This window comes from Zootoca vivipara, chromosome 12 (assembly GCF_965207765.1).
Source record: "Zootoca vivipara chromosome 12, rZooViv2.hap1.1, whole genome shotgun sequence".
Lineage (NCBI taxonomy): Eukaryota > Metazoa > Chordata > Lepidosauria > Squamata > Lacertidae > Zootoca > Zootoca vivipara.
In genome coordinates, this window is record NC_142595.1 from 42,930,416 (window position 1) to 42,957,265 (window position 26,850).

Below are 26,850 nucleotides of genomic sequence, written 5' to 3' on the forward strand. Positions count from 1 at the left end.
TTAATAAAGAAAAATAATATTAAATAAATAATACACATGGGCCTGATCATGCTGAAATTTATTGGACTGAGTCCTATGTTACTGTTACACCAGTGTGGTGTAGTGGTTAAGAGCAGTAGACTCGTAATCTGGGGAACCGGGTTCACGTCTCCACTCCTCCACATGCAACTGCTGGGTGACCTTGGGCTAGTCACACTTCTTTGAAATCTCTCAGCCCCACTCACCTCACAGAGTGTTTGTTGTGGGGGAGGAAGGGAAACGAGAATGTTAGCCGCTTTGGGACTCCTTCGGGTAGTGATAAAGCGGGATATCAAATCCAAACTCTTCATTGTTTAATCATGTCCTCCCTCAAAGAGGGGACGTGTTGTGGTGAGACCTGGCAACCAAACCCTTGTGTTGTGGGTGGGTATGATTGGATAGCCACAACACCCGATGGGTAGGTCCCTTGTTGCCAGGTTTAATCTGACCAATGGGACACTAGCCAAATGGATCAAGGGACCTATATATGCCAATGCATGTGACCCTGAGCTTTCTCTCTTGGTCAGTGCATCAGCACACCAGCATCGTGTCCGCTGCGAGCCGAAAGAGAGACCAATCTACCTTCAACGATTACGGTGATCTGTTTTCATTATTTCGCCCCATGTGTGAATTCATCCTATGTCTGCATAGACACTAATGGAAGTTATAGGAATGAGATGATTGCATTCAACATTTTGATAGCTGTATTCTACATATGCAAACAGTAGGCCTGGCACAATCACATGGAATGTTGGGCGTGTGCTACCTGAGAAGCATGCGGTGGTGAGAGGGAGACGATTTGCTGAGCCTCCTGCTGAAAGGGATTCTTGCCTCCAAAACCTTAACTTTCCCAAAACACATTGCAAACAATGTTCTGGTTCTGGTGCAATCAGGGGTGGTGGTGAGAATTAGCCACACAAGGTTCAGTATGCCCCAATGAACAGAACCTGAGGCAACCTCCACCTGGGTGTTTTCCTCTGCAATGTCTCAGAGAACCTTCAAATCTCCAATCATTATCTGCTCTGTAATTATCAAACTCATCACAATTATTTCTACTTCATCTTCAAATCTCAGAGGACCTCTGATAACCACAGGAAAACAACTATCAGGACATAACACAGGTGTTAATATGGACTTTTCCATGAAGAACTGGGGCTAGTGAGAATCGGCATTTGGTAAGACCGACTATCCCTGCTAGTTTTCACTGAATAACCCTTCACTGCAATAAGTCCAATGGATCTCCGTTCAAATCAGACTGTGCTGCTCAAGGATATGTGAGTGTTGGTATAGAAATAGAGAAAATGGCATTCATTAAGACTTTTCCATGGGTGAAGATACTGTTCTTTGTGCGGTTATCAGTGTCACTTCCTCAGATGTCAAGCAATACTGTTAATAAATGCAACATCAATTACCCTCTCTCTGTTCGTCACAAGTATTATCAGTCAGGAGACTTCATCCTTACAGGCATCATTTCTCAGTTCTACATGTTTTCTTATGAAATAACCTTTGAACAACATCCTTTTGATGAACTCATGAATGATTATTTGTAAGAACTGCATTTTCTTTCTTTCTTCCATTTTTGAAGAACCAGATATATATCTTTAGGAATAATCTTTATCTTTGGTTTATTAGTTTGCATATGTTCTCAATTAAACATTAGTATGTTGGATTCAGAGGATGCTCCCCCAATTTTAATGCACTTGTATGCACAGTTTATTCTGGTATGTGCATTTTTATGCACATCATTTGCCTGGAGGAGTATGCTGTAAAATTCTGGAATATTCAATTTTCAAATTATCTGTTTCGGTTTTGGAAATGGAAGATCAGGTCTATAGATAAGAAATGTATTGAATTCATTCCTCACCCCAGGCACCCCCAAACTCGGCCTTCCAGATGTTTTGGGACTACAACTCCCATCATCCCTAGTTAACAGGACCAGTGGTCAGGGGCGATGGGAATTGTAGTCCAAAAACATCTGGAGGGCTGAGTTTGGGGATGCCTGCCCCATCCTTCACACTTCTCTCAAATGTGGTAGTATAATTTATGCAGTGCATTATTTAAATTAAATACACACGAAACATACTTTTGTATACCGTTTTTTTGAAATAGATGAGCTATGATGCACACTATGACTTTCTTTGCAGGATGTTGCCTCAGAGCTACCAGAACATTGTAGCCTTGGTATTTGCTGTAAAGGAGATTAATGACAATCTGCAGCTCTTGTCTAATATAACCCTGGGATTCCACATCTATAATAGTTATTTCAGTGCAAGCTGGACTTACCATGCCTCAATGCAACTTGTTTCTGCACGTGGAAAATGCATCCCTAACTTCAAGTGTGACACCCAGTACAATCCCGTAGCAGTCATTGGGGGCCCTAGCTCTGATGTTGGTGTTGACATGGCAGCAAACCTGTGCATTTACAAGATTCCCCAGGTGAGATGTGCTCATGAATCATACATCTCCTTTTTGCGGTTTGTGGATATAAAATTGCATTATCAAAACAGAAAGGCAGAGCTTTCCAAACTTTCCACATTGGAAATGTTATCATTTTGCAGCACAGTAATTCAGTTTTACTAGCAAACCCAATCCCTTGTAAGAGATATGGACACATATCCTGCAACACACCTACACAGTGCAGCCAACTCACTAACCTGTTGCGTGTTTAGACCTTTAAACCTCCCCCTTAAATAAATCCACACAAGACTCAAATTTTTGGTTTGGTTTTTGGCAGAATTTAGGCCACAACTTTATTGATTACAGCAAGTGAGTGGTTGCATAGGCTCTGGTTCAACTAGCTCCCTGCACCGTTGCAGGTAGCGCTGTCCCAGGGCTCTACCATAGGTCAGCCTAGGATGAACACTTGGAATGGCGGAAAGCCAGGGACATGCTATGTCCACCACCCAGATGTCCCCCTGGACACAGGCAGGGGCACAACCCCTCACAGGGTTGACCAAACCATTGAGTCCCTGGATTTCTTTAACGGAATACCCCTTCACATAGGGATGGCGAGAGTGTTCCCCCATCCCTATCACCTGAACCAGAGCCTATCCGCAACCTTGCAAGTTGTGATGATTTGCTGCACAGCAGGCAAAACCCAAATGGCACAAGCCAATCAGCCAAGTAGGGAAAATTCCTGCCGTGACCCTGTCCCAAAGACACGGCGGCATAGCAAGGTCAAGCGCGCAAGCCCTAAATATAAGGAGAGGTGGGCGGGTGTTCCGATGCACTAACCAAGAGAAAAAGCTCAGGGACCCGTGCATTGGCATATATAGGCCCCTTGATCCATCTGGCTAGCGTCCCATTGGTAAGATTAAACCCAGCAACAAGGGACCTACCAATCGGGTGTTGTGGCTATCCAATCGTACCCACTCACAACACAAGGGTTTGGTTGCCAGGTCTCACCTCTTTGAGGGAGGATGTGATTTGGGACACACAGTTTGGAAAGCTCTGCAGAAAGGCATAACTTGCATGCTGCAATTAATCATGAAATGGGGGAAAGGTTTATTGATTCATATGAATTTATATAAAATATATCCTGTATACATACGCTACTGTTTAACAATGGCAAAACAGTTCTTTCTACAACCTTGGGTCATCTTACCATCATATGAACTTCCCCATTCACTGACTTATTTGGAGGAGCCACTCCTGGTGGTTACATCTCCTGCAATGGTCCATCTTTGTGTTCTCCATAGTAGAACATTTGTTGTGGAATCTATTTCATTAAATCAGCAGTGGCTAAAGGATTGGAGAAGATCAGTCTACATCCCAATCCCAAAGAAGGGCAGTGCCAAAGAATGCTCCAACTACAGCACAATTGCACTCATTTCACATGCTAGCAAGGTTATGCTTAAAATTCTACAAGGCAGGCTTAGGCAGTATGTGGACCGAGAACTCCCAGAAGAGCAAGCTGGATTTTGAAGGGGCAGAGTAACCAGAGACCAAATTGCAAACATGCGCTGGATTATGGAGAAAGCTAGAGAGTTCCAGAAAAACATCTACTTCTGCTTCATTGACTATGCAAAAGCCTTTGACTGTGTCGATCATAGCAAACTATGGCAAGTTCTTGAAGAAATGGGAGTGCCTGATCACCTCATCTGTCTCCTGAGAAATCTCTATGTGGGACAAGAAGCTACAGTTAGAACTGGATATGGAACAACTGATTGGTTCAAAATTGGGAAAGGAGTACGGCAAGGTTGTATATTGTCTCCCTGCTTATTAACTTATATGCAGAACTCATCATGTGAAAGGCTGGACTGGATGAATCCCAAGCCAGAATTTAGATTGCCGGAAGAAATATCAACAACCTCAGATATGCTGATGACACAACCTTGATGGCAGAAAGTGAGGAGGAATTAAAGAACCTTTTAATGAGGGTGAAAGAGGAGAGCGCAAAATATGGTCTGAAGCTCAACATCAAAAAAACTAAGATCATGGCCACTGGTCCCATCACCTCCTGGCAAATAGAAGGGGAAGAAATGGAGGCAGTGAGATATTTTACTTTCTTGGGTTCTATGATCACTGCAGATGGTGACAGCAGTCACGAAATTAAGATTTTCTTGGGAGAAAAGCAGTGACAAACCTAGACAGCATCTTAAAAAGCAGAGACATCACCTTGCCGACAAAGGTCTGTATAGTTAAAGCTATGGTTTTCCCAGTAGTATTGTATGGAAGTGAGAGCTGGACCATAAAGAAGGCTGATCGCTGAAGAATTGATGCTTTTGAATTACGATGCTGGAGGAGACTCTTGAGAGTCCCATGGACTGCAAGAAGATCAAACCTATCCATTCTGAAGGAAATCAGCCCTGAGTGCTCACTGGAAGGACAGATTGTGAAGCTGAGGCTCCAATACTTTGGCCACCTCATGAGAAGAGAAGACTCCCTGGAAAAGACCCTGATGTTGGGAAAGATGGAGGGCACAAGGAGAAGGGGACGACAGAGGACGAGATAGTTGGACAGTGTTCTCGAAGCCACCAATATGAATCTGACCAAACTGCAGGAGGCAGTGGAAGACAGGAGTGCCTAGCGTGCTCTGGTCCATGGGGTCACAAAGAGTCGGACACGACTAAACGACTAAACAACAACAACAAAATCATACGTGTGACTTTTTACTCAATGCATGTGAACTGGTATAATTGTAATGGTTCTTCTGGTACAAATGCAGCCAATTTTGTCTGCTTCCACCTGTTACCAAGAAAACATATATGTTTAATTTAATGTGGAAATAAATGCACGTACTCTCCGTCCCCCAACACATTTTTCTTTTATTTAGCTTACCTACGGTTCAACTGCAGAAATAAATGATGTAACTGAAGCTGTTTTCTTCCATCATATGTTTCCAAATGAAGACCATCAATATAGGGGAATCCTCCAATTGCTGCTGTTTTTTAGCTGGACGTGGATTGGAGTGATTTGCTCTCAGGATGATGAGACTGGAGAAAGATTTGTAAACAGCATACTTCCCCTCTTTACCGCGAATGGGATCTGCTTTGACTTCATAGTAAGATTCCCTAACCTATCTTTTTCCAATGGCATTACAGAAATGAAGAATAAGATGAATGAGGCTAAGAAAGTCATAATAGAAAGCACTGCCAATGTGTTAGTCTTGCATGGCGATGTTAAGAATATCATCATGATGACAACACTGCTGTACATGTTTGAAATGAATATACCAGTGAAGTTAAGTGGTCAAGTCTGGATTATGGTAGCCCAGATGGACTTCTCATCAGTTGGTCATCAAAGTAGATGGAAAGCAAACTTCATTGACGGCTCTTTATCCTTTGCAGTTCATTCCCAAGAATTGTTAGGATTTCAGAAATTCCTTCAGATGAGAAATCCGGTTATAGACACAGAAAATGGCTTTATCAGGGATATCTGGCAATATGCATTCAAATGCATTCTCCCCGACTCTGATATAGGTGATCAAGATATGGAATTATGCACTGGGAACGAGAAGCAGGAGACTCTTTCTGAGCCTCTTTTTGACCCAAACGTGAGTGGCAACAGCTATAGCATCTACAATGCTGTCTATGCTTTGGCCCATGCTTTGGATGACATGCATTCATCCCACGTTAAACACAGACCAATGGTGGGTGGAGGTAACTGGAAGCTTCTGAATCACCATCCATGGCAGGTAACCTTTCCAGGTGAAAACAAGAGAACTAACTTTGACTATTGTCTTGTATTACTGTTTCTCTCTGTCAAACTTGCATGTTATGTTAGAAAACAGTTGCCTTTGGTTTATCATTCATTTTACAAGTTTAGCTTTTCTCCAGCTAGTATCTTTGTGAATTTGATTAGCTCATCATTCCGGAATGTTATAACTAACGTTATAACTAATGGCGAAGTTGTATGTTATTTCAAACACCTACAATTAGCTATCTTGTTTTGGAAAATTATCAAAAGATTGGGATAAGGTTGGGATTTGCAGTGTGTGGAGTGGGCTTAATCCTAAATTTGTTCCTAAGTATTCCCTGCCTTCTTGTGCATAAAAAGATCCCTGCTGCATCAGAACAAAGGCCTATGGAAATCAGCATCCCAGATCCCACAGTAGCCAATCAGATGTCTACTAAAAATCCACAAGTAGATCAGTAGTTCACTCCTATTGCTGCCCATGAAATTCTGAGGGGCTGTGACTCTAGACCCCAAAGTAGTCTTGTCATAGCTGCCAAGTTTTCCCTTTTCTTGCGAGGAAGCCTATTCAGCATAATGGAAAATCCCTTAAAAAAAGGGACAACTTGGCAGCTATGAGTCTTGTCCCCTTTTCAAGCTTTTTCAGTTGTGTCAATTCCCAAAATGTATTATTATGAATTCCTTTGTATTTGCGGAAGAAATACTTCTGCTTCTCTGTCCTGGATAGAACAACATTCAACTTCATTAGTTGGCCCAGTGTTTTAATGATATTAGAGAGGAAGGGGGGAAAATATCTCTAATTATTTTCACATCTGTGTGATTTTAAAAATGTATTACTACTTTTTCTGTTGTCCAAGATTCTCAAGGAGGTTGATTACAAAAATATAATAATAATAATAATAATAATAATAATAATAATAATAATACGACAGCACTGTTACTAGTCAAAGTATACTCACACCACTCGCTACATAATTATGCATGGTTTTTTTAATAATATTTTTTTTTAAGGTCCACCAGTATCTCAGGAGTGTTTCATTTAACAACAATGTGAATGAAGAAGTTTATTTTGACCAAAATGGGGAAATAGAAGCTGGATTTGATATTATAAATTGGATTGTATTCCCCAACCAGTCCTTTCTTAAAGTCAAAATTGGAAGGATAGACCCACAGGCTGCTCCTGATAAAGTGTTCAACATTTGTGAACATTCTATTGTGTGGTCTAAGAGTTTCAACCAGGTAGGGTCTCTGTGTGTTTTGGAGTGCATTGAACCATTATTCAAATATTCAATAGGCTGTTGTTGTTGTTGTTGTTGTTGTTGTTGTTGTTGTTGTTGTTGTTGTTGTTGTTGCATTTTCAAAATAGAAAGGCAGATACATACTTTCTGAATCCTTAAACATTTCTCTCTTTCATCTATGAACAGGCAGTGCCCCTTTCCACATGTAATGACCATTGCCATTTGGGCTATCGTAAGACCAAGAAAGAAGGCGAACACTTTTGCTGCTACGATTGCCTCCCGTGTCCGGAAGGAAAGATCTCCAATGAAAAGGGTAAGAGAAGCCTTGTCCAAAGCTTATCAGTTTATAGTCACCTGCCTTCTATCAAAAAGGTTGTTCAGATGCCTAAAGGGGTAGTGTGTGCTAACATAAGGTTATAGTAGGATACACCTAGTGTTCATGCTTAACAAATAGTGGTCAGTTCAACGGCTTGATGGAAATAATGAAAAATATCATTCTCTAAACAAACTAAGTGGAAATTTATCTCTTCAAATTCCTGTATGAAATTATCTGAGACCTGGTTTCAAACTAATGAACAACTATGCATAGATTCTGTGTGTTCATTTTATTTGCATATTTATAACTACACTTTCAAAGAAAATATAACAAATCAGTGTGCAACATACAACACATTAATAACAGTATAAACACCAGAAACATATTAATGAGAAATGGTTGGATTGAATAATAATAATAATAATAATAATAATAATAATAATAATAATAATAATAAATTTATTATTTATACCCCATCTATCTGGCTGGGTTTTCCCAGCAACTCTGGGCGGCTTCCAACAAGAGATTGAAAATACATTAAAACATCAGTCATTAAAAACTTCCCTAAACAGGGCTGCCTTCAGATGTCTTCTAAACGTCAGAAAGTTGTTTATTTCTTTGACATCTGATGGGATGGCATTCCACAGGGCGGGCGCCACTACTAAGAAGGCCCTCTGCCTGGTTCCTTGTAACTTTGCTTCTCGCAGTGAGGGAACCGCTAGAAGGTTAGTCTGAAACATACCGTAGTTGTTGGTGTAAGATAACTCAGTGAGCTTCAAGGACATTTCTATTAGGATAGGCACAGTTCTAAACACCTCTAGTCTAACACGTCTACAGTGCATTTGCTCTCCGCTAAGAGAGGCAGCTTCAGTGCTTGGTTGAATTTCCTTTGATTACAGGAGATCTACACCATTGGTTGCTTTTGGAACAGACATTCTTGTAGAGCCCTATTGAGATGGCACACGTTTCTTGCAGATTTGATTAGTATAGTAAGCTACAATTTGGGATTCTATGTACAATAAAGATTTCTATCATTTTCAGACATGGGGGATTGCTTTCAATGTCCAGAAGGACAATATCCTAACATCAACAAGGATTCCTGTATTCCCAAAAGGATAAGCTTCTTGTCTTATGAAGAACCCTTGGGGACCAGTTTGGCCATTCTGGCACTTTCCTTTTCTTCCATTACAGCTTTGGTGCTTTGGGTCTTCATTCAGCATAAGGACACTCCCATAGTCAAAGCCAACAACCAGGACCTCACCTACACTCTCCTCATCTCCCTCCTGCTCTGTTTCCTTTGCCCTCTCTTTTTCATTGGGAAACCTCAGATGGTGATGTGTCTCCTTCGACAAACCATGTTTGGTGTCATCTTCTCAGTTGCTGTCTCTTCTGTTTTGGCCAAAACCATCATAGTGTTTCTGGCTTTCATGGCCACCAAGCCTGGGTCCAGGATGAGGAAGTGGGTGGGCAATAGACTAGCTTTTTCCATTGTTCTTTCCTGCACTCTTAATCAAGCTACAATGTGCAGTGTATGGCTTGCAACCTCTCCTCCATTCCCAGAATCTGACATGAACTCCATGCCCGAAGAAATTATAGTGGAATGCAATGAAGGCTCTGTCACCATGTTTTACTCAGACCTGGGTTTCATGGGTGTACTTGCCTTTGCCAGCTTCACTATAGCCTTCTTAGCCAGGAAATTGCCAGACAGTTTCAATGAAGCCAAGTTCATCACCTTCAGCATGTTGGTCTTCTGCAGTGTTTGGCTGTCCTTCATTCCAACCTACTTGAGCACAAAGGGGAAATACATGGTGGCAGTTGAGATCTTCTCCATCTTGACCTCCAGTGCTGGCTTACTGGGCTGCATCTTTTCCCCCAAATGCTATATCATTATCCTGAGGCCTGAGCTGAACAACAAGGATATGTTAGTAAGAAGAAAGTAGCATGTGCTAAACAAATGGGGGATCATCTTAAAAGATGGTCCTGGTTGCGGGCAGGCCCTCAACCCAGTTCCCCTTACCCTGCCGTGGGCGGAGCAATACCCTCTTGCCAGGGTGGCGCCATGATCACCCAAGTCCTATTGGCCAATCATTTCATTTGGGGTGATCGTAGGGGGTTATAAACTCCTGCCCATCCCACCCCCTTTAATTTGGGTTTCCTTCGGCCTTGCTTTGGACTTCGGTTGGTCAGCCGTCTTGGGACGGGGACCAGGTAGGAATTTTTTCCCAACTGGTAGATTGATATTAGCCTTTGGGTTTTTGCCTACCTCTTAGCAATCGTCACAACTTTGTAAGGTTTGTCACTTAGGCATTGGCTTATTGTTGAGTGGGGGAGGAGAGGTCAGCCATCGCCTGCCCCTCCATTGTTCAAGGGTATTCCATTAAAGGAATCTGGGACCTGGATCCTGTCCAAAGTCTGCTTGAAGGGCTAGGGACATGCCAGTCCTCTGGGAACACTGGGGGAGATGCAGGCGGGTTCCCCCGAAGCAGCTCCCTCTTTAGGTGGTTTACCCTTACTGACTTCCTGCAAAGGGGGCAGGAGTCCGATATGGAGTAGTCTTTTGCCAATGCCTAAGCCAAAACCGCTCACATTTGTTGTAATCAATAAAGTTGTGGCCAAATTTTGCCCATTAATTTAAACTAAAATTCTGTGTCAGTGTGAATTTCTTTATTTCTAATGGGGGTTGGCTTGCAAAAGCATGCATTTGGGTCCCAGGGTGGGGTATCTGTGTTGGGGTTGGGCATTGTGCACCCTCGAGTAGCCCCAGAAAAAAGCACAGGGGATGGGGATTCTGCCTGCAGTTTTGGATAAAGTGCCTAGGAAATCTGGGGATTAGGTCCAGCCATATAACACCAGTCCTAAGACCTACATTGGCTCCCAGTATGTTTCTGAACACAATTCAAAGTGTTGGTGCTGGCCTTTAAAGCCCTAAATGGCCTCAGCTGAAGGAGCGTCTCCACCCTGACACTGAAGTCCAGTGCTGAGGGCCTTCTGGCGGTTCCCTCGCTGCGAGAAGCCAAGTTATAGGGAACCAGGCAGAGGGCCTTCTTGGTAGTGGCACCAGCCCTGTGGAACGCCCTCCCATCAGATGTCAAGGAAATAAACAACTACCTGACTTTTAGAAGATACCTGAAGGCAACCCTATTTAGGGGAGTTTTTAATGTTTCATATTTTATTGTGTTTTTAATATTCTGTTGGAAGCCGCCCAGAGTGGCTGGGAAAACCCAGCCAGATGAGGGGGGAATAATAATAATAATAATAATAATAATAATAATAATAATAATAATAATAATTAGCAATTGGGTGAAAGCTGCCGTCATAAATTAATAAGTAGGGGAAAATATATCCTAGATATCCTAGTTAACTCAGTATTTCTTTATTTGTTATTATTAAACATTGCAGCATGTAAGAGCTAATATGGTTTTTACCTAGGTCATCAAAAGAGAGTATGCTATAGATATGCAAATTTAAACATATACTATTTATTGTGCTCCAGGGTCTGGCCAAATATGTATTTTGGTTTTGGTTAACTAAACTTGTATCTCTACTATTCTATTGACTCCTTCCCACCACGTACTGATTTTCAGAGCTTTCCTATTTTGGGGCCAATAGTGACTCTTCCAGGATGATGATGATGATAGTTGTTGTTGTTGTTGTTGTTGCTGCTGCTGCTGTTGCTGTTGCTGTTGCTGTTGTTCTACTACTACAGTACTATTACTACTGCTACTACTGTAACAGAGTTTAATACTGTACAGTTCTTGAAATGGCTGTACAGCATGAAAAACTTTCAGTATGACATAGAATCATAGAATTGTAGAGTTGGAAGGGATAACTAGGATCATCTGTTCCAACCCCCCTTAAATGGAATCTTTTCCCAATCTGGAGCTTGAACCCACAACCCTGAGATGCTGTACCATCTGAGCTATGCCAGATATCCCAAGACAGTTAAAAATGATGACTGAATGGAGAAGCATTCTCGATTTGAAAAGCTGGGTGACAATCTGGAATGTGGGACCACTGCTCGGTGTTTTTTTTTTTAAAATGTACGTTGTTAGTTTTATTAGATTTTTATGTTATGGGATTATATACAGGACCTGCCCTGTGAACGTAATGTCAAGGGCAGCTAAGAAATTCCATAAATTAATAAATAAATGTTTTACGCCACCCCCAGAAATATGTAGCTTTTGCACACTGTTTTCTATTTTGGTCTCTCTGCATACTGTTTCTGTTCCTCTAGGTGGAGATCAGAGGAGAATTTTAATGAACTATGAAAAACATGTTTTCTTTGGCAATGTCTGGACAAGTGGGTGGGTCTAGCTGTCCTTTTCATTTCCTGCAATCTTCTTACGCAGTGTTTCTCTGAGGCCTTGTAGGTTAAAATGGTGTCCCATGAGATGGGTTGTAACAATGTAGGAGGGTGCCCAACGGTAGGCCCTGCCAGAGGGCTGTTTGCCAAGAAGGAACCTTCCAAACCCAACCACACCCTGCCACCTCAGGGATGAGAATCAGCATCTTGTTGAGATATGAGAGTTCAGTGTTGTCTGCAATGTCTCATAGAGCATGCTATAGCCAAGAGGTGATTATCCTCCCTGTAATTATTCAATCAACTAGGATTGTGCCTCATCGTCTCCTTAGAAAATTCCACTAGCAACTAGCAAACTATAAGTAATGAACTGATGCCTGGAGGCAAGACTTTCATGCAAGATGGTGGGGCTTGTGGTGGTTGTGTTAGTGCTGATGCCTCAGGTATCATGCAATATTCATCTTGCTAACTGTACCATCAGCAGCCTTCCTATACTTCACAAGTATTATCTGCCAGGAGAGTTTCTCATTGCCAGCATCCTTTCTCAGATCTACATTTTCTCCAATCCAATAGAATTCACTAAGCATCCCTCTGAGGAACTGCTTGATCAGCCTGTGTAAGCAATTATTTTGACTCTTTCACCCTGTCATCCTTCCAGATACTATTATCTAGCAAGTGAATGCTGGCTTTACTTTCAATGTGGTGCAAAGTCACCTTAAATGCAGTGCTATAGTTTATTGTCCCCTCTTGCCAGAAAAACAGTGCATTATAGCCAACTAAGTCATAGAACAGAGCATCTGAAACCAATAGAGTGAAGTCTACCCTGATTATGACTTAAAAATTTATTAGAAGGGAAAGACAAATTATATATATATATATATATATATATATATATATATATATATATATATATATATATATATGTTGCTTCTTGAATGGGAAACAAAAGATGAATTGACCAAAGAAACAATGATCAGGTGGGCACAAGATTTAGGGAAAATAATCATGTATGAGAGATGGGAAAATTTGTGGAATTGGGATCTAAATTACATTATGAATTATGAATTACGAGAAAGTTTTCTAAAAATGCAATATAGGTGGTACCTAACACTGGCAAAATTGGCCAAAATGTATAAAGGAACGAGTGATATTTGTTGGAGGTGCCAGGAAGAAATTGGGACTTACTTGCATGTTTGGTGGCAGTGCAAAATAATAATAATAATAAAAAGGGAAGATATATACAATGAATTGAAAAAGGATATTAAGATATTCTTTCAAAAAGGAGCCAGAATTATTTCTATTAGGATTATTAAATGATGATATAAAAGCAAAAGACAAATCCTTGGTAATGCATGCGACAGTAGCCAGCAGACTGCTCATCGCAAAGAACTGGAAAAGTGACAAAATACCAAATAAGGAGGAGTGGATTATAAAATTGATAACCTATCAAAATTTAACAATAAAAGCGGGAAGGGTGAAAGGTTTGAAAGAAGAAAAACTAGAAAAAGATTGGAAAATGTTTAAACAATATTTAAGGAAACAGGTGAAAAAAGCCAACCTCCTGGCAGAAATATAAAAGGCCCAAGGTTAAAGATGGAAAATAGGAAAAGTATGCATAATGATAGAGATATATATAAACCAGAGTAGAGGGAAGACTGGAAGTCACACGAAGTGTAGGGTGTGTGTGAGGTGGAGGTAGTCTTTTATTATTTGTATTTTATTATCTATTTATATATTTTTTCCCTTATGCATGTTTTGTTCTTTATCAGTTGCATATTTCTGTTATGTTAATTTTTTTGATGTTTGTTATATGATTTCATACAAGATTATGTTATGATTTAAAGATGATTCATATATGATTTACAATTATATATGATTTATAATTTATAGTTTTTCTATGATTTTTGTATGTTTTTTCTTTTCGATTTTTTGTTTGTATGTTTGTATATAAATAAACCTAAATTTAAAAAAAGACTAATGTTGGCTGTTACCTATTCCATCCACCCTGAAGCTATATCACTGTTATTATTACAATTGCTGCTAGTAGCAGGAGTACTGGTGCGACCAGTAGTAGTAGTAGTAGTAGCAGCAGCAGCAGTATAAGTATAAGATTTAGCTAGCATCCTGCAATCATAGATCAATTTACCCCATTGATTCCCTTGAAACCCTGCAGTCCATAATTCCATTCCATGGCAGTTTTATCGCTCAGTGCAGGTATGAGGTTTCCTCTACTGAATGATATATACTGAGTTCTGACTACCATGCCAAAACATACCGAACACACACACACACACACACACACACACACACACACACACTTACACTTAGCCTTGGATAATTTAGTTTATTTATATATTGAATTGAAATGCAGCAAGTAGCATATTCTAATAGTGATGCAGCATGCAACTCTTAATCCTAGGATCTTGACGCAGAACTACCAGCACATCTTGGCCTTGTTATTTGCTATAAACGAGATCAATGAAAACCCCTTGATTTTACCAAATGTCACATTAGGCTTGAACATCTTCAATAGCCAATTCAGTGCAAGCTGGACCTACCTTGCCTCACTGGAGCTGCTCTCCACACGAGACAGGTCAGTCCCAAACTATAAATGTGATGGTCAGGACAATACGATAGCAGTCATTGGTGGACCTGAGGCTGAGATAGGTTTCCACATGGCAACCATCCTGAGCAACTACAAGATCCCCCAGGTAAGATGTGGCTTTTAGTTATGGCTCTGTAAAACTGAGCTGGTTAGCTTTGCTGGTTAGAGTGTGATGTCACAGGTTCAATCCCATTAGGAGCCAACTGAATCTTAGGGGAAGGATGCTAGCTTAGTATCTGTTTTCAGGCAGAAGGTTTCAGCCATATCCAGGTAGGGACGGAAAAGGACTTATGCCTGGAACCCTGGAGAGCTGCTGCCATCAGTGTAGACAATACTGTGTTAAATTATTGGGCACTGAGTTGTAAAGGTGCTGACCTTTAAAGCCCTAAACGGCCTCGGCCCTGTATACCTGAAGGAGCACCTCCACCCCCATCGTTCAGCCCGAACACTGAGATCCAGCGCCAAGGGCCTTCTGGCGGTTCCCTCACTGCAAGAAGCAAAGCTACAGGGAACCAGGCAGAGGGCCTTCTCGGTAGTGGCACCCACCCTGTGGAACACCTTCCCATCAGAGGTCAGAGAGATAAACAACTTCCTGACATTTAGAAAATACCTAAAGGCAGCCCTGTTTAGGGAAGTTTTTAATCTGTGATATTTTAATGTGTGTTGGAAGCCACCCAGAGTGGCGGGGGGGGGGACCCGGCCAGATGGGTGGGGTATAAACAATAAACAATAAATTATTATTATTATTATTATTATTATTATTATTATTATTATTATCATCATCATCATTATTAAATTCCAAGCAAGCAGCTCTGGTTTTACCTGTACTGTCATTTAACGTGGATAGTAAGTTTGCTGTACCTTCATTAATTCTCTGTTGTCCATATCACGTTCTCCTCCAAATCACTGCCTTCCCACAGTTTCCCTTCCCTACATTTATATTTTCTCATGCCCTCTCCTTTTGGAGTATCCCTTGTGTGAGAAAATATGGACTAAAGGAGGGGAATGTGTTGCAAGGAGAAAGTTATATGGACAGCAGAGGTTTATTGGAGGTACAGGAAGTTTGCTATCCACAATTAACGACAGTATGGATGAGCCCTCGGTGGTGTTAGGAAATTATTTTGACTTTGTGTCTGTGGAAAGCTGGCTGAAGAAGTTCCATGATGATATAGGATTCAATCCCCTTGGGTCTGTCCCATCTCATCATGCAGACCTTGAATGCAAGTATTCTCAGAATCTCCCACTGTAAACTTGTAAGAGCCACACGGAGATTTTATGAAAGGCAGCACAGAAATGTTTTAAGATAAATAAAATAGTCAATCAACACCTGGTGAGCACTAATTTGGGGATGACTATTCCATGGAGTAAAAAACATATTTGCCAAAACTGTAGTTTTGGGATCTCATCACAATAAGAGAGATGAAGAAACATTTGAATTCTCCTCGTTACACAAGTTGTTATTAACCCAAAGAAAATACAGCCACGTTCCTTGCTGTGGCCATCAAAACAAGGGGACAATTACTAAAGGCAATATGAGTGCTGATTCAAAATAGTATGCACTTCTTAACTATGATTGTTCATGGATTTTGTTATAATCCCATTTTTAAAGGCACAATTTGTGTGGTTGTATCTTATATTTTTTTTCTCTGCTGTGTTCATTGAAATGTGGATTGGAGCTTTGTTGACGTGTGGGGACGAACATTGCATTACTGTTTGGCAATTTTATGGGTTAATATGCAGCCACAGAGAAACTTTAGTTTGGAAATAGGCCTGTCATCTTTCCCACCCTCTGTTATTTTCTATAGTTCACATACGGTTCTGCTCCTGCAATAAATGACCATATTCAAGGAGCTTTCTTTCACTGGATGTTTCCAGACGGGTCCTATCAATATCGGGGCATTCTCCAGTTACTGCAGCATTTTCAATGGACATGGGTTGGAGTGCTTTTTCAGGATGATGACAATGGAAATAAGTTTGTACAAAATGTGCTTCCCGTGTTTTCACAGAGTGGTATATGCTTTGACTTTATAGAAAGATTCCCAGCACTGCCTTTTTACTGTGATTTTTCTCAATTGGTAGAGGAAACAGTTGTAATACATAAGGTCATCATGGGAGCAACAGCCAATGTATTGGTCTTACATGGTGAAATCCAGGGCATGATGACTTTGAGGATGTTGCTCCAGTTTTCAGAATATGATGATCTGCCAACAAAGACCAAAGTCTGGATCATGACAGCCCCGGTGGATTTCACATCAGTCAGCATTCAAAGACTGTGGAAAATAGACTTCCTCCATGGTGCTATGTCCTTTGCAGTTCACTCAAACGAGGTGTTGGGCTTCCAGAAATTTATTCAAAACCAGAGCCCTACCTCAAGAAAGCAAGATGGATTTATCCAAGTCTTCTGGGAGCAGACATTTAGCTGTTGGTTCCCTGACTCAAGGACGGATAAGCCGATTGAGAAGAATTGCAGTGGGGAGGAGCAGCTGGAAACTCTTCCTGCATCTGTTTTTGAAATGGGCATGACTGTCCACAGCTACGGTATCTACAATGCTGCCTATGCTCTGGCTCACGCTTTCCATGCCATGCAGTTATCCAAATTTAAACATAGAAGACAAGGAAAGCAAAAACTTCTGAATCAACAGCTGTGGCAGGTAACATAATGGGCAGATGAATGCAAAAGAGCTTGTAGTGTTTGTGGGTTCATGGACAGTCAAAGCCAAAGTAGTGCTCTGAAGGTGTGGGTGAAATCTAGCTTCCATCAGCCCCAGCCAACATGTCCAATAATCAGGGGTGATTTGTTAGAGTCCAACACCATCTGGCGGGGCACAACATTGGTTGCCTTTGTCTTGTAATGTTGTCTACTCAAATGTACTTTTGTCATGAGATCCCTTTCTCATCAGTTTATCGGCATTCCTCTCCACAATTAAGAAGACAGTGATGATCTTGGTTGTTTTGGTTTTCATCCCTAATCAGTATATGCTAATGTTATAAAACTCACGATTCTGGGAAGATTGCAACATTGCACTATGTTGATTGTTCTGTCTTGCCAAATGGGACGACCATCCATCTCCTTTCCCCTTGCACTGCTCTGAGGGTTCTCCTACCCTCTAGGGCTAATTTGGGGACATGGAGGAGGAAAGCCCTCTTATGCTGGCAAAAGTCCTTGTGTCAGCTTCTGATGTGGGGACTCATTAGTTGAATCCCACCCATTATATATTGGTAAGAGATATAACACCATATGATTGATTAATGGATATGTATTGCTTGAAGGGAACCACACTGTTCTTACAACTCACTAAGAACGATCTCAGTGGTAGAGCATCTGCTGGCGAAGATTTATGGTCCAATGCCCAGCGTCTCCAGGTACGGTTGGGAGAAACCCAAATCTGAAACTTTGGAAAGCCATTGCCAGTCAGTGTAAAAAATGCTGAACTAGGTGGAGCAATTGTCTGACACAGGCAGCTTCCTGTGTTCTTATGTGCTCTGCTCCCGATCCTCCATTCATTTCTATATTGCCTCTTTTGGATGAGAGAAAGAATTCTGTGCATCTTTACTAAGACTCTGGATTTATTGTTTGATTTTTTTTTTTTAGAACTCTCTCTGTGTGTTTAAGTATAGAAGCCAACTTTTTTAGGATAGCTGTGCCATGTTTTATCCTTCAAAGCCATTTTTTTCATGCTATGGTAGCCCTTTAATTAAAAAAAATGGAACCCCACCACTTCAAAGATCAAATTGTTCTTCAATCTAGTGTGCTAAAGGGTGTGCAGGTGTGTAGGTTATGCCATTGTTGTATGAATATATTGGAACTGAGTATGTAACTATTACTACGGTACTAGCAGTAGCCTACATATAACTTTTAAATAAATCAGAAATAAATGTATTCTCTCTAATTTTGTTCCCTGCTCCCATGGCAGCCATTTTGTGACTGGCACTCAAAATTAGAAATGTTTGCTAGTCCAAAAAATGTTGGTTGAGAAAAGTTGCTGAGTTGAATTATGCACCCTTTAAAAAACCTAATATATTGCATAAGCAAACCTAAAAGTGTAAGCCTGAGCATTATCTTGTTATGGCAAAAAAAGGGCTTCTCCTTTCAAGAAACCTGTTTGGTATTCTGCCTACTCTATTTATTTTCTTTAAGAAGTAAGCCTAGTTGGAAAAGCTATTTCCCACATTCTGCTCTGCTAAGGGTAGCGAATGTAGTGCCCTTGAACTTCAACTTCCGTTGGCCCCTGTCAGTATGACAGTATTCATGAATAATGGGAGTAGTAGTCATCAACATCTGGAAAGCACCTTGGCTACCTCTGTATTATACCATTGGAATATAGTTAGTAATTTATTTTCAGTAACAATAGTAGCTGAAAAGGAGCTGGTGCTAGCTCCAACTCTTCCATATATTCTACACCAGGCATCCCCAAACTGCGGCCCTCCAGATGTTTTGGCCTACAACTCCCATGATCCCTAGCTAACAGGACCAGTGGTCAGGGAAAATGGGAATTGTAGTCCAAAACATCTGGAGAGCCAAAGTTTGGGGATGCCTGTTCTACACAAAGATATGTGTTGGAAGCTTTCTGGCAGTATACGCATATAGATTCATTTTTAAAAGTGTTAGGTACTATCTAAATTAGAACTTATGGAAACTTTCCTTAAGTATTTCCAGAATGACATTTTCAAAATATTGTTATATCACCAGTGCCAGGGACATAAGTGGCCTGTTGGGTGGGGTGGAGCTACTACTCTAGCTTCCCAGCAAATAGCTCACTGCTGCTTACCATGTGGGAGGGTGGGGAGATTGGTGTGGTTCAAACACATCAGCAGGAACAGTTTGTACCCTAATGACCTCTCTGCTGTCTTCTCTCCCTGCCTACATCCTGCAACAGTGTCTTCACCTGCCAGGAAGCAGGTTCTGTTCCAGCTGATGAGTCAATTCCAGGTTAGGTAGATTTGAACAGAACTGAAGTTTATCCACTACCAATTGGTAGGCTATCAGGTGATCATAGGTACTTATTTGACATGCCATCTAAGGAGCAGACAGGACTAAAATATGTGGTGCAAGAGCACAATCGTATAGTGAAATATATTTTATGTATTTAGTTTTTTTAATCATAGAACATCATGAAGTTGAGTATTGTGTAATACTCTTTTTCTTTTCTTTTCTTCTTTTTTAGCTCCACCACTTTCTGAAAGGTGTCTCGTTTAACAACAGCGCAGAGGAAACTGTGTCCTTCAACCAAAAAGGGGAATTAGTAGCGGGATTTGATGTTATAAATTGGATCACTTTCATAAATGAGTCTTTCCTTAGAGTGAAAGTGGGTAGAATAGACCCGAAGGCTCCCCCTGCCAAAGTCCTCATTCTTCAAGATGATGACATTGTGTGGCCCAGGAGCTTTAATCAGGTAACGACTGTGCATATCTCAACTTCAAAATATGCTTCCAGTAATAGAGCCCAATTGCCAATTGCCTGCTAGATGCTTTCAAGTATTATACCATTACAGGAATGAGAAACTTATAAACCTCCAAATTCCTGGGGTGTTGGTAGTTGAAGTCCAGAAACATCTGGACAATGATAGGTTCCCAATCCACAGCACCCACCTATTTTTAATCAATCAATCAATCAATCAATCAATCAATTATCTTTGTAAACTTCATGCAAAGATCATTGGGAGGTTCACAACATGAAAAATACAAAACGAAAAGTCAAAAGGCATAATAAAACAAAGCACAAGCAAAACAAGCCATTAACCCCACTAACCACTATCATTTAAAAGTCCAAACAAAATTTAAAAATTCCTTCCAGTAGCACCTTAGAGACCAACTAAGTTTGTCATTGGTATGAGCTTTCGTGTGCATGCACACTTCTTCAGATACACAGCTGCTGGCAAAGTGGTGCGGCTCCCCCCAAAAAGCAGCCCTGGAGCGTGGGGCAACAGCACCAATCCTGTCCAGGGCTCCCAAGCCACCAAATTTTAAAGGTGTGGCTTATTTGCAGGTGTGGCTTATATTTGGGCCAGTACGGTGCTTCTATTTTCAGAATCCAAAGATGATTTCAATGATTTCTTGGGAAGTGGTTTAAATATTGCAATTCAAACCCCATAGAAGTATTGGATTATAAATTATTCTCTCCTCTTTTATGGACAGACATGGCCGCTTTCTTTGTGTAATGACAAGTGTCATTCAGGTTACAGAAGAAAAAAGAAGGAAGGGAAACAATTTTGCTGCTATGATTGTATTCCATGCCCGGAAGGGAAGATCTCAAACAAGAAGGGTAAGATTAGTTGTGTATAAAGCTTTTGAACTTTATTGACAGTGATCCTACATGTGCGTATTGCACATCATGCTATACCGTAACTTTCTCAGAGCTGGTGTCCTCAAGAGATTTTGTACTGCAACTTCTTTCAGTCACCTCTTAGTCTCCTAGCTCTCATCCAGGCCACCTCCCATTAACCCTGCCTTTCACCCAGGGTCCAAACAAACTCAGATATAATCCCCAGAGTTTCACAGTGACAGGCAACAAGGTTAATGGAGCTTCCTCAGAACGCCCACATCTGAATCCCATTCAGCTTCTCTGCACACACCCTCTTTCAAATTATAGCAAATTTAGATTAGCAGGGTTCCCAGGGGGTTGAACAGATGGCAAACCGGACACCCCTCAACTCATATTGCCCTTGTAATTTCCTGTTCTTTGTCAGGCTAGATGCAGAGCTACCTACACACCCATACCTAATCAACAAGATGGGGAACAGGAACTACACATTCCAACCAAATGGCCCATGTTAGAATGCCCAGTTAGTGATAGTGAGCGGAAAACATATTTCTTCAGTTATGGGATTCTGTTTCCTATAGTCACTGTGGTCTAAAACGTCAGTTTTCTCCTGGGCCATCAATATGGCTTCTTTGAAATACAACTGAATGTGAATGACTCAATAACATATTCCAGATGTTAACCAGGGAACAATAATTCAGGGCTTTCAAATAAGAATCCTTGATTATGCTTGTTTAAGAATTGTACAATATACAAGGCTGTAGAGAAATGTTTTTTCAGATATGGATGACTGCATACTGTGCCATGGTGGACAATACCCAAATAATGACCGGGATCTATGCCTTCCAAAAGATATAAGCTTCTTGTCTTTCGAAGAACCGTTAGGGATGAGCACCTCCATTTTTGCTCTTATCTTTTCTTCCATCACAGTCTCGGTGCTTGGAATTTTCATAAAGCACAAAGACACTCCTATAGTCAAAGCCAACAACATAGACCTCACTTACACCCTGCTCATCTCTCTCCTATTCTCCTTCCTTTGTGTATTCCTATTCATTGGCCAGCCAGAGAAGTTGACGTGTCTCCTTCGACAACCTGCTTTTGGCATAATCTTCTCCATGGCTGTTTCTTGTATTTTGGCCAAAACCATCACTGTGGTGTTGGCTTTCATGGCCGCAAAGCCAGGATCCAGTATGAGGAAATGGGTGGGGAAAGGATTGGCCATTGCCATTGTTCTGTGCTGCTTCACGATTCAAGCCACTATCTGCACTGTGTGGCTGGCAACTTCTCCTCCATTTCCAGATTCAGACATGCACTCAATGGCTAAAGAAATTATACTGGAATGTAATGAAGGCTCAGCCACCATGTTTTACTATGTTCTTGGTTTTATGGGTTTACTTGCCTTCGTCAGCTTTACAGTGGCTTTCCTAGCCAAGAAGTTACCCGACAGTTTTAATGAAGCCAAGTTCATCACCTTTAGTATGTTGGTCTTCTGCAGTGTTTGGTTGTCCTTTGTTCCAACTTACTTGAGCACGAAAGGAAAATACATGGTGGCTGTGGAGATCTTTTCCATCTTGGCCTCTAGTGCTGGTTTACTGGGTTGCATCTTTTCCCCCAAATGCTACATCATAGTCGTGAGGCCTGATCTGAACAACAAGGCACAGCTCATTAGAAGAAAGCATTAAGGAACATAAAGGTCTGTGATCCTCAAAAAGATAAAGTTATCTGTGACTATGTTGTTCCCCATATTGTTGGGGAGCGGTCCCCTAACCCCTATGAATAATGGGGCATTTGGTAATGGTTATATTAGTTACATTTCTTGGTAGAGAATTGGCATGATCTAGCCACACCTCCTCTTAATCTGGCATTTCAAGATTGCAAAACTCTGCCCATCCTCCCCCCCAGCTGTGCAAATAGGGTTGTTGTTGTTGTTGTCATTCCTAAATTTGCCACTGGAAGGGAGATTGTTCACATATTCTGAAGCATCATAGTGGTGAATGCAGAATAAGCCAAACCGAAGTCTCAATGAGGTGAAGCAGAACAGGGAGTCTCAATGGCTGTTAAGTTTAACGGTTGAAGATTTTATGACACTGACAGGACCCCTCTGTACACTGTACATGAGAGCAAACATGGTGCACATAGTTAATGTTAAGCACTTTATGTATTGAACTTAAACACACCCATCCCTTTAGATGTTAATCTATACAGTACTGCTTTACCCATTTCAAATACTGACTGTATTTGAAGGCTGTTCTGCTTATTCATCTGAGTGGGGGCCTGCCAGCACCACTGATGTCACTGATTTGATGCATGAAGTCACAGGTGAGGTCACCAACACATTAGTAACAGGAGATATTAGCATGAGTTTGGGTGATTGACTTCAGCTAGTTAAGCATGTTACAGATGTAAATTAATAAATATTATGGCCCATAGTTCAACCCATTCATTGTCTCATGTCTTCATTTTGCTGGTGTGTGTGTGTGTGTGTGTGTGTGTGAGAGAGAGAGAGAGAGAGAGAGAGAGAGAGAGAGAGAGAGCGCACAATAAACACCAGGATAAAACTAGACTCTACAGAGATAGAGTGGGAGATCCCATTGTAAATGTTGGGAGTTCATTATTGCGTGTGGAGACCCTTTAATCCAGGCCTAGAAATAAATACAGACATGACTCGTGTTTTGGTTTGGTTTTTGGCAGAATTTAGGCCACAACTTTATTGATTACAAATCAAGTGAGTGGTTGCAATTCAATTCAAACCTTTATTGTGTTAGCATACAGCCATAGCAAAATAAAACAATACAAAAATGCCAGAGACAAGCAACAAAGCATAATTCAAGGCGATATTGCTGGCGTAATAACATTTAAATTACCCTAAGACAATAATGCAAAGATTTAGATGTCAGCGCCAAAAATCTAATATGCGGATAATATGAGTGGTTGCATAGGCTCTGGTTCCAAAAGCTACCTAGGTAGCACTGACTCAGGGCACACCATGAGTCCGCAGCCAGGTGCACATCTGGGATGGGGTTACCTGACTGGCGTGTGCCAGCCAGGGCCTGATTCCCCCACATGTGCCCAGAACACTGGATAGGGCATCCCCTGGGGGAATACCAACCATTGGCCCAATGGATTCCTTTAAGAGGAATACCTGTTTTTCGATAGGGTGGTAAGGGATCATTCCACCCCTATCAGCATGAACCAGAGCCTATCCGCAACCGTACAAGTTGTGACAATTTGCTATGTGGCAGGCGAAACCCAAGTGGCACAGCCAATCAGCCAAGTGGGGGAAATTCCTGCCATGCCCCTGCACCAACGGTAGATGACACACGACGGCACAGCAAGGTCAAGCGAAGCCCTAAAATTAGGGAGAGGTGGGCAGGTGTTTTGGTGCACAGTGCTGGAGAAGAAGATCTCGACAGTCACGTGCAACGATTAAATAGTGGTCCATCTGAATCTTTGATTGACAGGCCCTCAGCCCAATTGCACCCCTTCAGATGGACCACCAATAGGGTGTTGTGGCTGCTCCAATTGTCCCCGCCCCAACACAGACCTGGTTGCCAGGACCCACTGCAACACGTGCCCTCTCTTGCAGGGAGGACCCAATTTATTAAGCATAACTTGTTCCATGGTTTTAAGTGAATTGAGCCATGCCTGACTTGTGCCTAACCGAAGCTTGCTTTACGGTGTTGATTTATCAAATGCCATGAAACAGTGGACCAAGGGCGTACCCACCATACGGCAAGTTAGGGCAGCTGCCCTACTCTAGAAGCAGGGCTGGTGGGCAGAGGCAGAGCACAGCCCGGCGGAGCGCGAGTTCGCCATTCCCGCCGCGCCGCGCCGCACCCTCCCTCCAGCTCCCCGGCGCGCCCTCAGGCAAGGCCAAGCGCGGCGGGGAACCAGGGAGCGGGGAACCCACGCTCCTCCTCGCACAGCCTACAGCGTCAGGAGCGCTGCCAAAAGGCTTCCTCCCTGCAACAAGGCGCTGCGGATTTGAGTTCCGCTCTCAGAGCCCGCGCCTCCTTTGCAGCAACGCGGTGAGAGGGCTTCTCCCATCCCACCCACTTCCTTCTCCCCACCCCCCACAAATACGGTACTGGGCACCCGCCCCCCTCTCGAAAGCTGCTCGATCATTGCCTGTGCCTGCCTGCAGTGCCTTCATTTCAAGCGGGCTCAGGGTTTGCAAGGCGACGGTTGTGTGCACAGCGCGCACGGATTCGGAATCGGCCTCGATGAACGCGGCGGGGCTGACTCAACAGATGCACTGCAGGGATGCGCAGGTTCTCCAGCGAGACTGGCGGGATTTCCACCGCCCCCTCCATTATCTCTACGCAGACCTTTTCCTGCCTCCTTCCCCCAAAGCCCCGTATTCCCTTTCCTCCCGGTAGACATCCCCGCTTTTTGCAACGCGGTTGTCAGACCCAAAGCAAAATAATTAAGACGCCGTCGGCAGAACCGCGGCTATCTTTTTGTGAGACATCAATTAGGGATAAAGGGGCAGGTTTGTTCCAAGGGATGCTGCGGTGCGACAATACTTCAATACTTCGATACGTGTCTTGTTACGTAGTAAGAGGTAACCCGTTTGCGATCAGGCTGGCCGCCACACAACCTCCCGCAGCCCATATAATCCTAGCAGAGACCGTTTTCCCAACGGAGTTGCTATATACAGTATATATATGCTGTGCTCTGTCTTTACTCGTCTTGCATTAACATATGTCCTTCTCTACCACACACATCTATTGCAATCCGCAAACCTTAAGCCACCAGCAGATACGCTCATCAAATGTTCTATTTTAAGAACATTTTAAAAGCATCTGTTCCCGCCCACTTTGTGGCCCCTCCCCTTCCGTGCCTTGGCCCCTCCCCTTGCCCCCCCCCTAGTTTTGATCCTGGGTACGCCCATGCAGTGGACTGAAGCTAGGAGAGAACACAACTTAACACAGCAGAGTTACATTCATGTCTTATCACCAAAATAAAACCTATGGAACAAGGCTTCTTCTGTGACCATTTCTGTGGCCATTTCCCCAAACAAACCTATCAGTTCCATTACCCAGCTGATTTGCACATCTCAAATCTTTATTACTTAGGCATGAAATCATACAGTATTACAAGTAGATTGCTGCACCACTCAAATATAACTTATAACAACAATAACTATAGATCAACACTAACAACAGAGTCAATTGTCTTCTGTATTGCAAATATTATTTGGGTATTAATCTCTGCCAGTAACTGAAGAAAACCTAAATTCAAGGTATGCTTTGTATGTTTTTGAGGAGGGGCTTTGGCCTCCTTAGGCCAAATATTTAAAACATTGATTGTATACTTTTACAAACTCTGGGGTAGCCTTGAGCATGATACCTCTCTCTTGTTTATCAGTGGCCCTGTTTTCATTACAGTCCTACTGGCCATCACAACTGAGTTTTGATAGCAGAAGTTCATAAAGTATGCAAGACTTCTTGCCACTTTTGAAAAGGGAGACCTTGCAAACTACTCCCTCTTTTTTGTTAGTATTCATTTTTGAACACATTACTTCCAGTTTGTTATTTCTTACTATGGGTCATTACAAACCAGCTGGGTCCCACTGCACATGTCCAAAGGAGACTTCTCTCCAGTTGTGTTAAATAATTTTTCTTCTGCAATATCTCACAGAACCAAACTGGTAAGGGACCCCTGACTGTTAGGTCCAGTCGCGGACGACTCTGGGGTTGCAGTGCTCATCTCACTTTACTGGCTGAGGGAGCCGTTGTACAGCTTCTGGGTCATGTGGCCAGCATGACTAAGCTGCTTCTGGCGAAACAGAGCAGTGCACGGAAATGCCGTTTACCTTCCCGCCGGAGTGGTACCTATTTATCTACTTGCACTTTGATGTGCTTTTGAAATGCTAGGTTGGCAGGAGCTGGGACCGAGCAACGGGAGCTCACCCCGTCGCGGGGATTCGAACCGCTGACTTTCTGATCGGCAAACCCTAGGTTCTGTGGTTTAGAC

The 26,850-nt window shown here is 42.2% G+C and overlaps 2 protein-coding genes across 2 annotated transcripts; both read left to right on the top strand.

The window, feature by feature from the left end:
• Window positions 1-1,319: 1,319 nt before the first annotated feature.
• LOC118079197 (vomeronasal type-2 receptor 26-like) lies at window positions 1,320-9,647 on the top strand. The gene is made up of 6 exons (XM_088654767.1): window positions 1,320-1,564; window positions 2,163-2,454; window positions 5,294-6,109; window positions 7,165-7,392; window positions 7,578-7,704; window positions 8,749-9,647. Exons 1-6 carry the CDS (start codon window positions 1,320-1,322, stop codon window positions 9,645-9,647), a joined length of 2,607 nt encoding a protein of 868 aa, XP_088510893.1.
• A 2,761-nt stretch (window positions 9,648-12,408) lies between these two features.
• Window positions 12,409-22,553, top strand: LOC118079198 (vomeronasal type-2 receptor 26-like). Its single transcript, XM_035103221.3, has 6 exons — window positions 12,409-12,623; window positions 14,541-14,718; window positions 16,418-17,263; window positions 19,778-20,005; window positions 20,748-20,874; window positions 21,652-22,553. The coding sequence occupies exons 1-6, from the start codon at window positions 12,409-12,411 to the stop codon at window positions 22,551-22,553; spliced, it is 2,496 nt and encodes an 831-aa protein (XP_034959112.3).
• Window positions 22,554-26,850: the final 4,297 nt, after the last annotated feature.

Coding starts and splice junctions, on each gene's coding strand:
- LOC118079197 (XM_088654767.1), top strand. CDS start 1,320: ATGGCATTCATTAAGACTTTTCCATGGGTGAAGATACTGTTCTTTGTG. Junction 1,565..2,162: donor GAACTCATGAATGATTATTT/GTAAGAACTGCA, acceptor CTTTCTTTGCAG/GATGTTGCCTCAGAGCTACC. Junction 7,705..8,748: donor AAAGATCTCCAATGAAAAGG/GTAAGAGAAGCC, acceptor TATCATTTTCAG/ACATGGGGGATTGCTTTCAA.
- LOC118079198 (XM_035103221.3), top strand. CDS start 12,409: ATGGTGGGGCTTGTGGTGGTTGTGTTAGTGCTGATGCCTCAGGTATCA. Junction 14,719..16,417: donor GCAACTACAAGATCCCCCAG/GTAAGATGTGGC, acceptor TATTTTCTATAG/TTCACATACGGTTCTGCTCC. Junction 17,264..19,777: donor TGAATCAACAGCTGTGGCAG/GTAACATAATGG, acceptor CTTCTTTTTTAG/CTCCACCACTTTCTGAAAGG.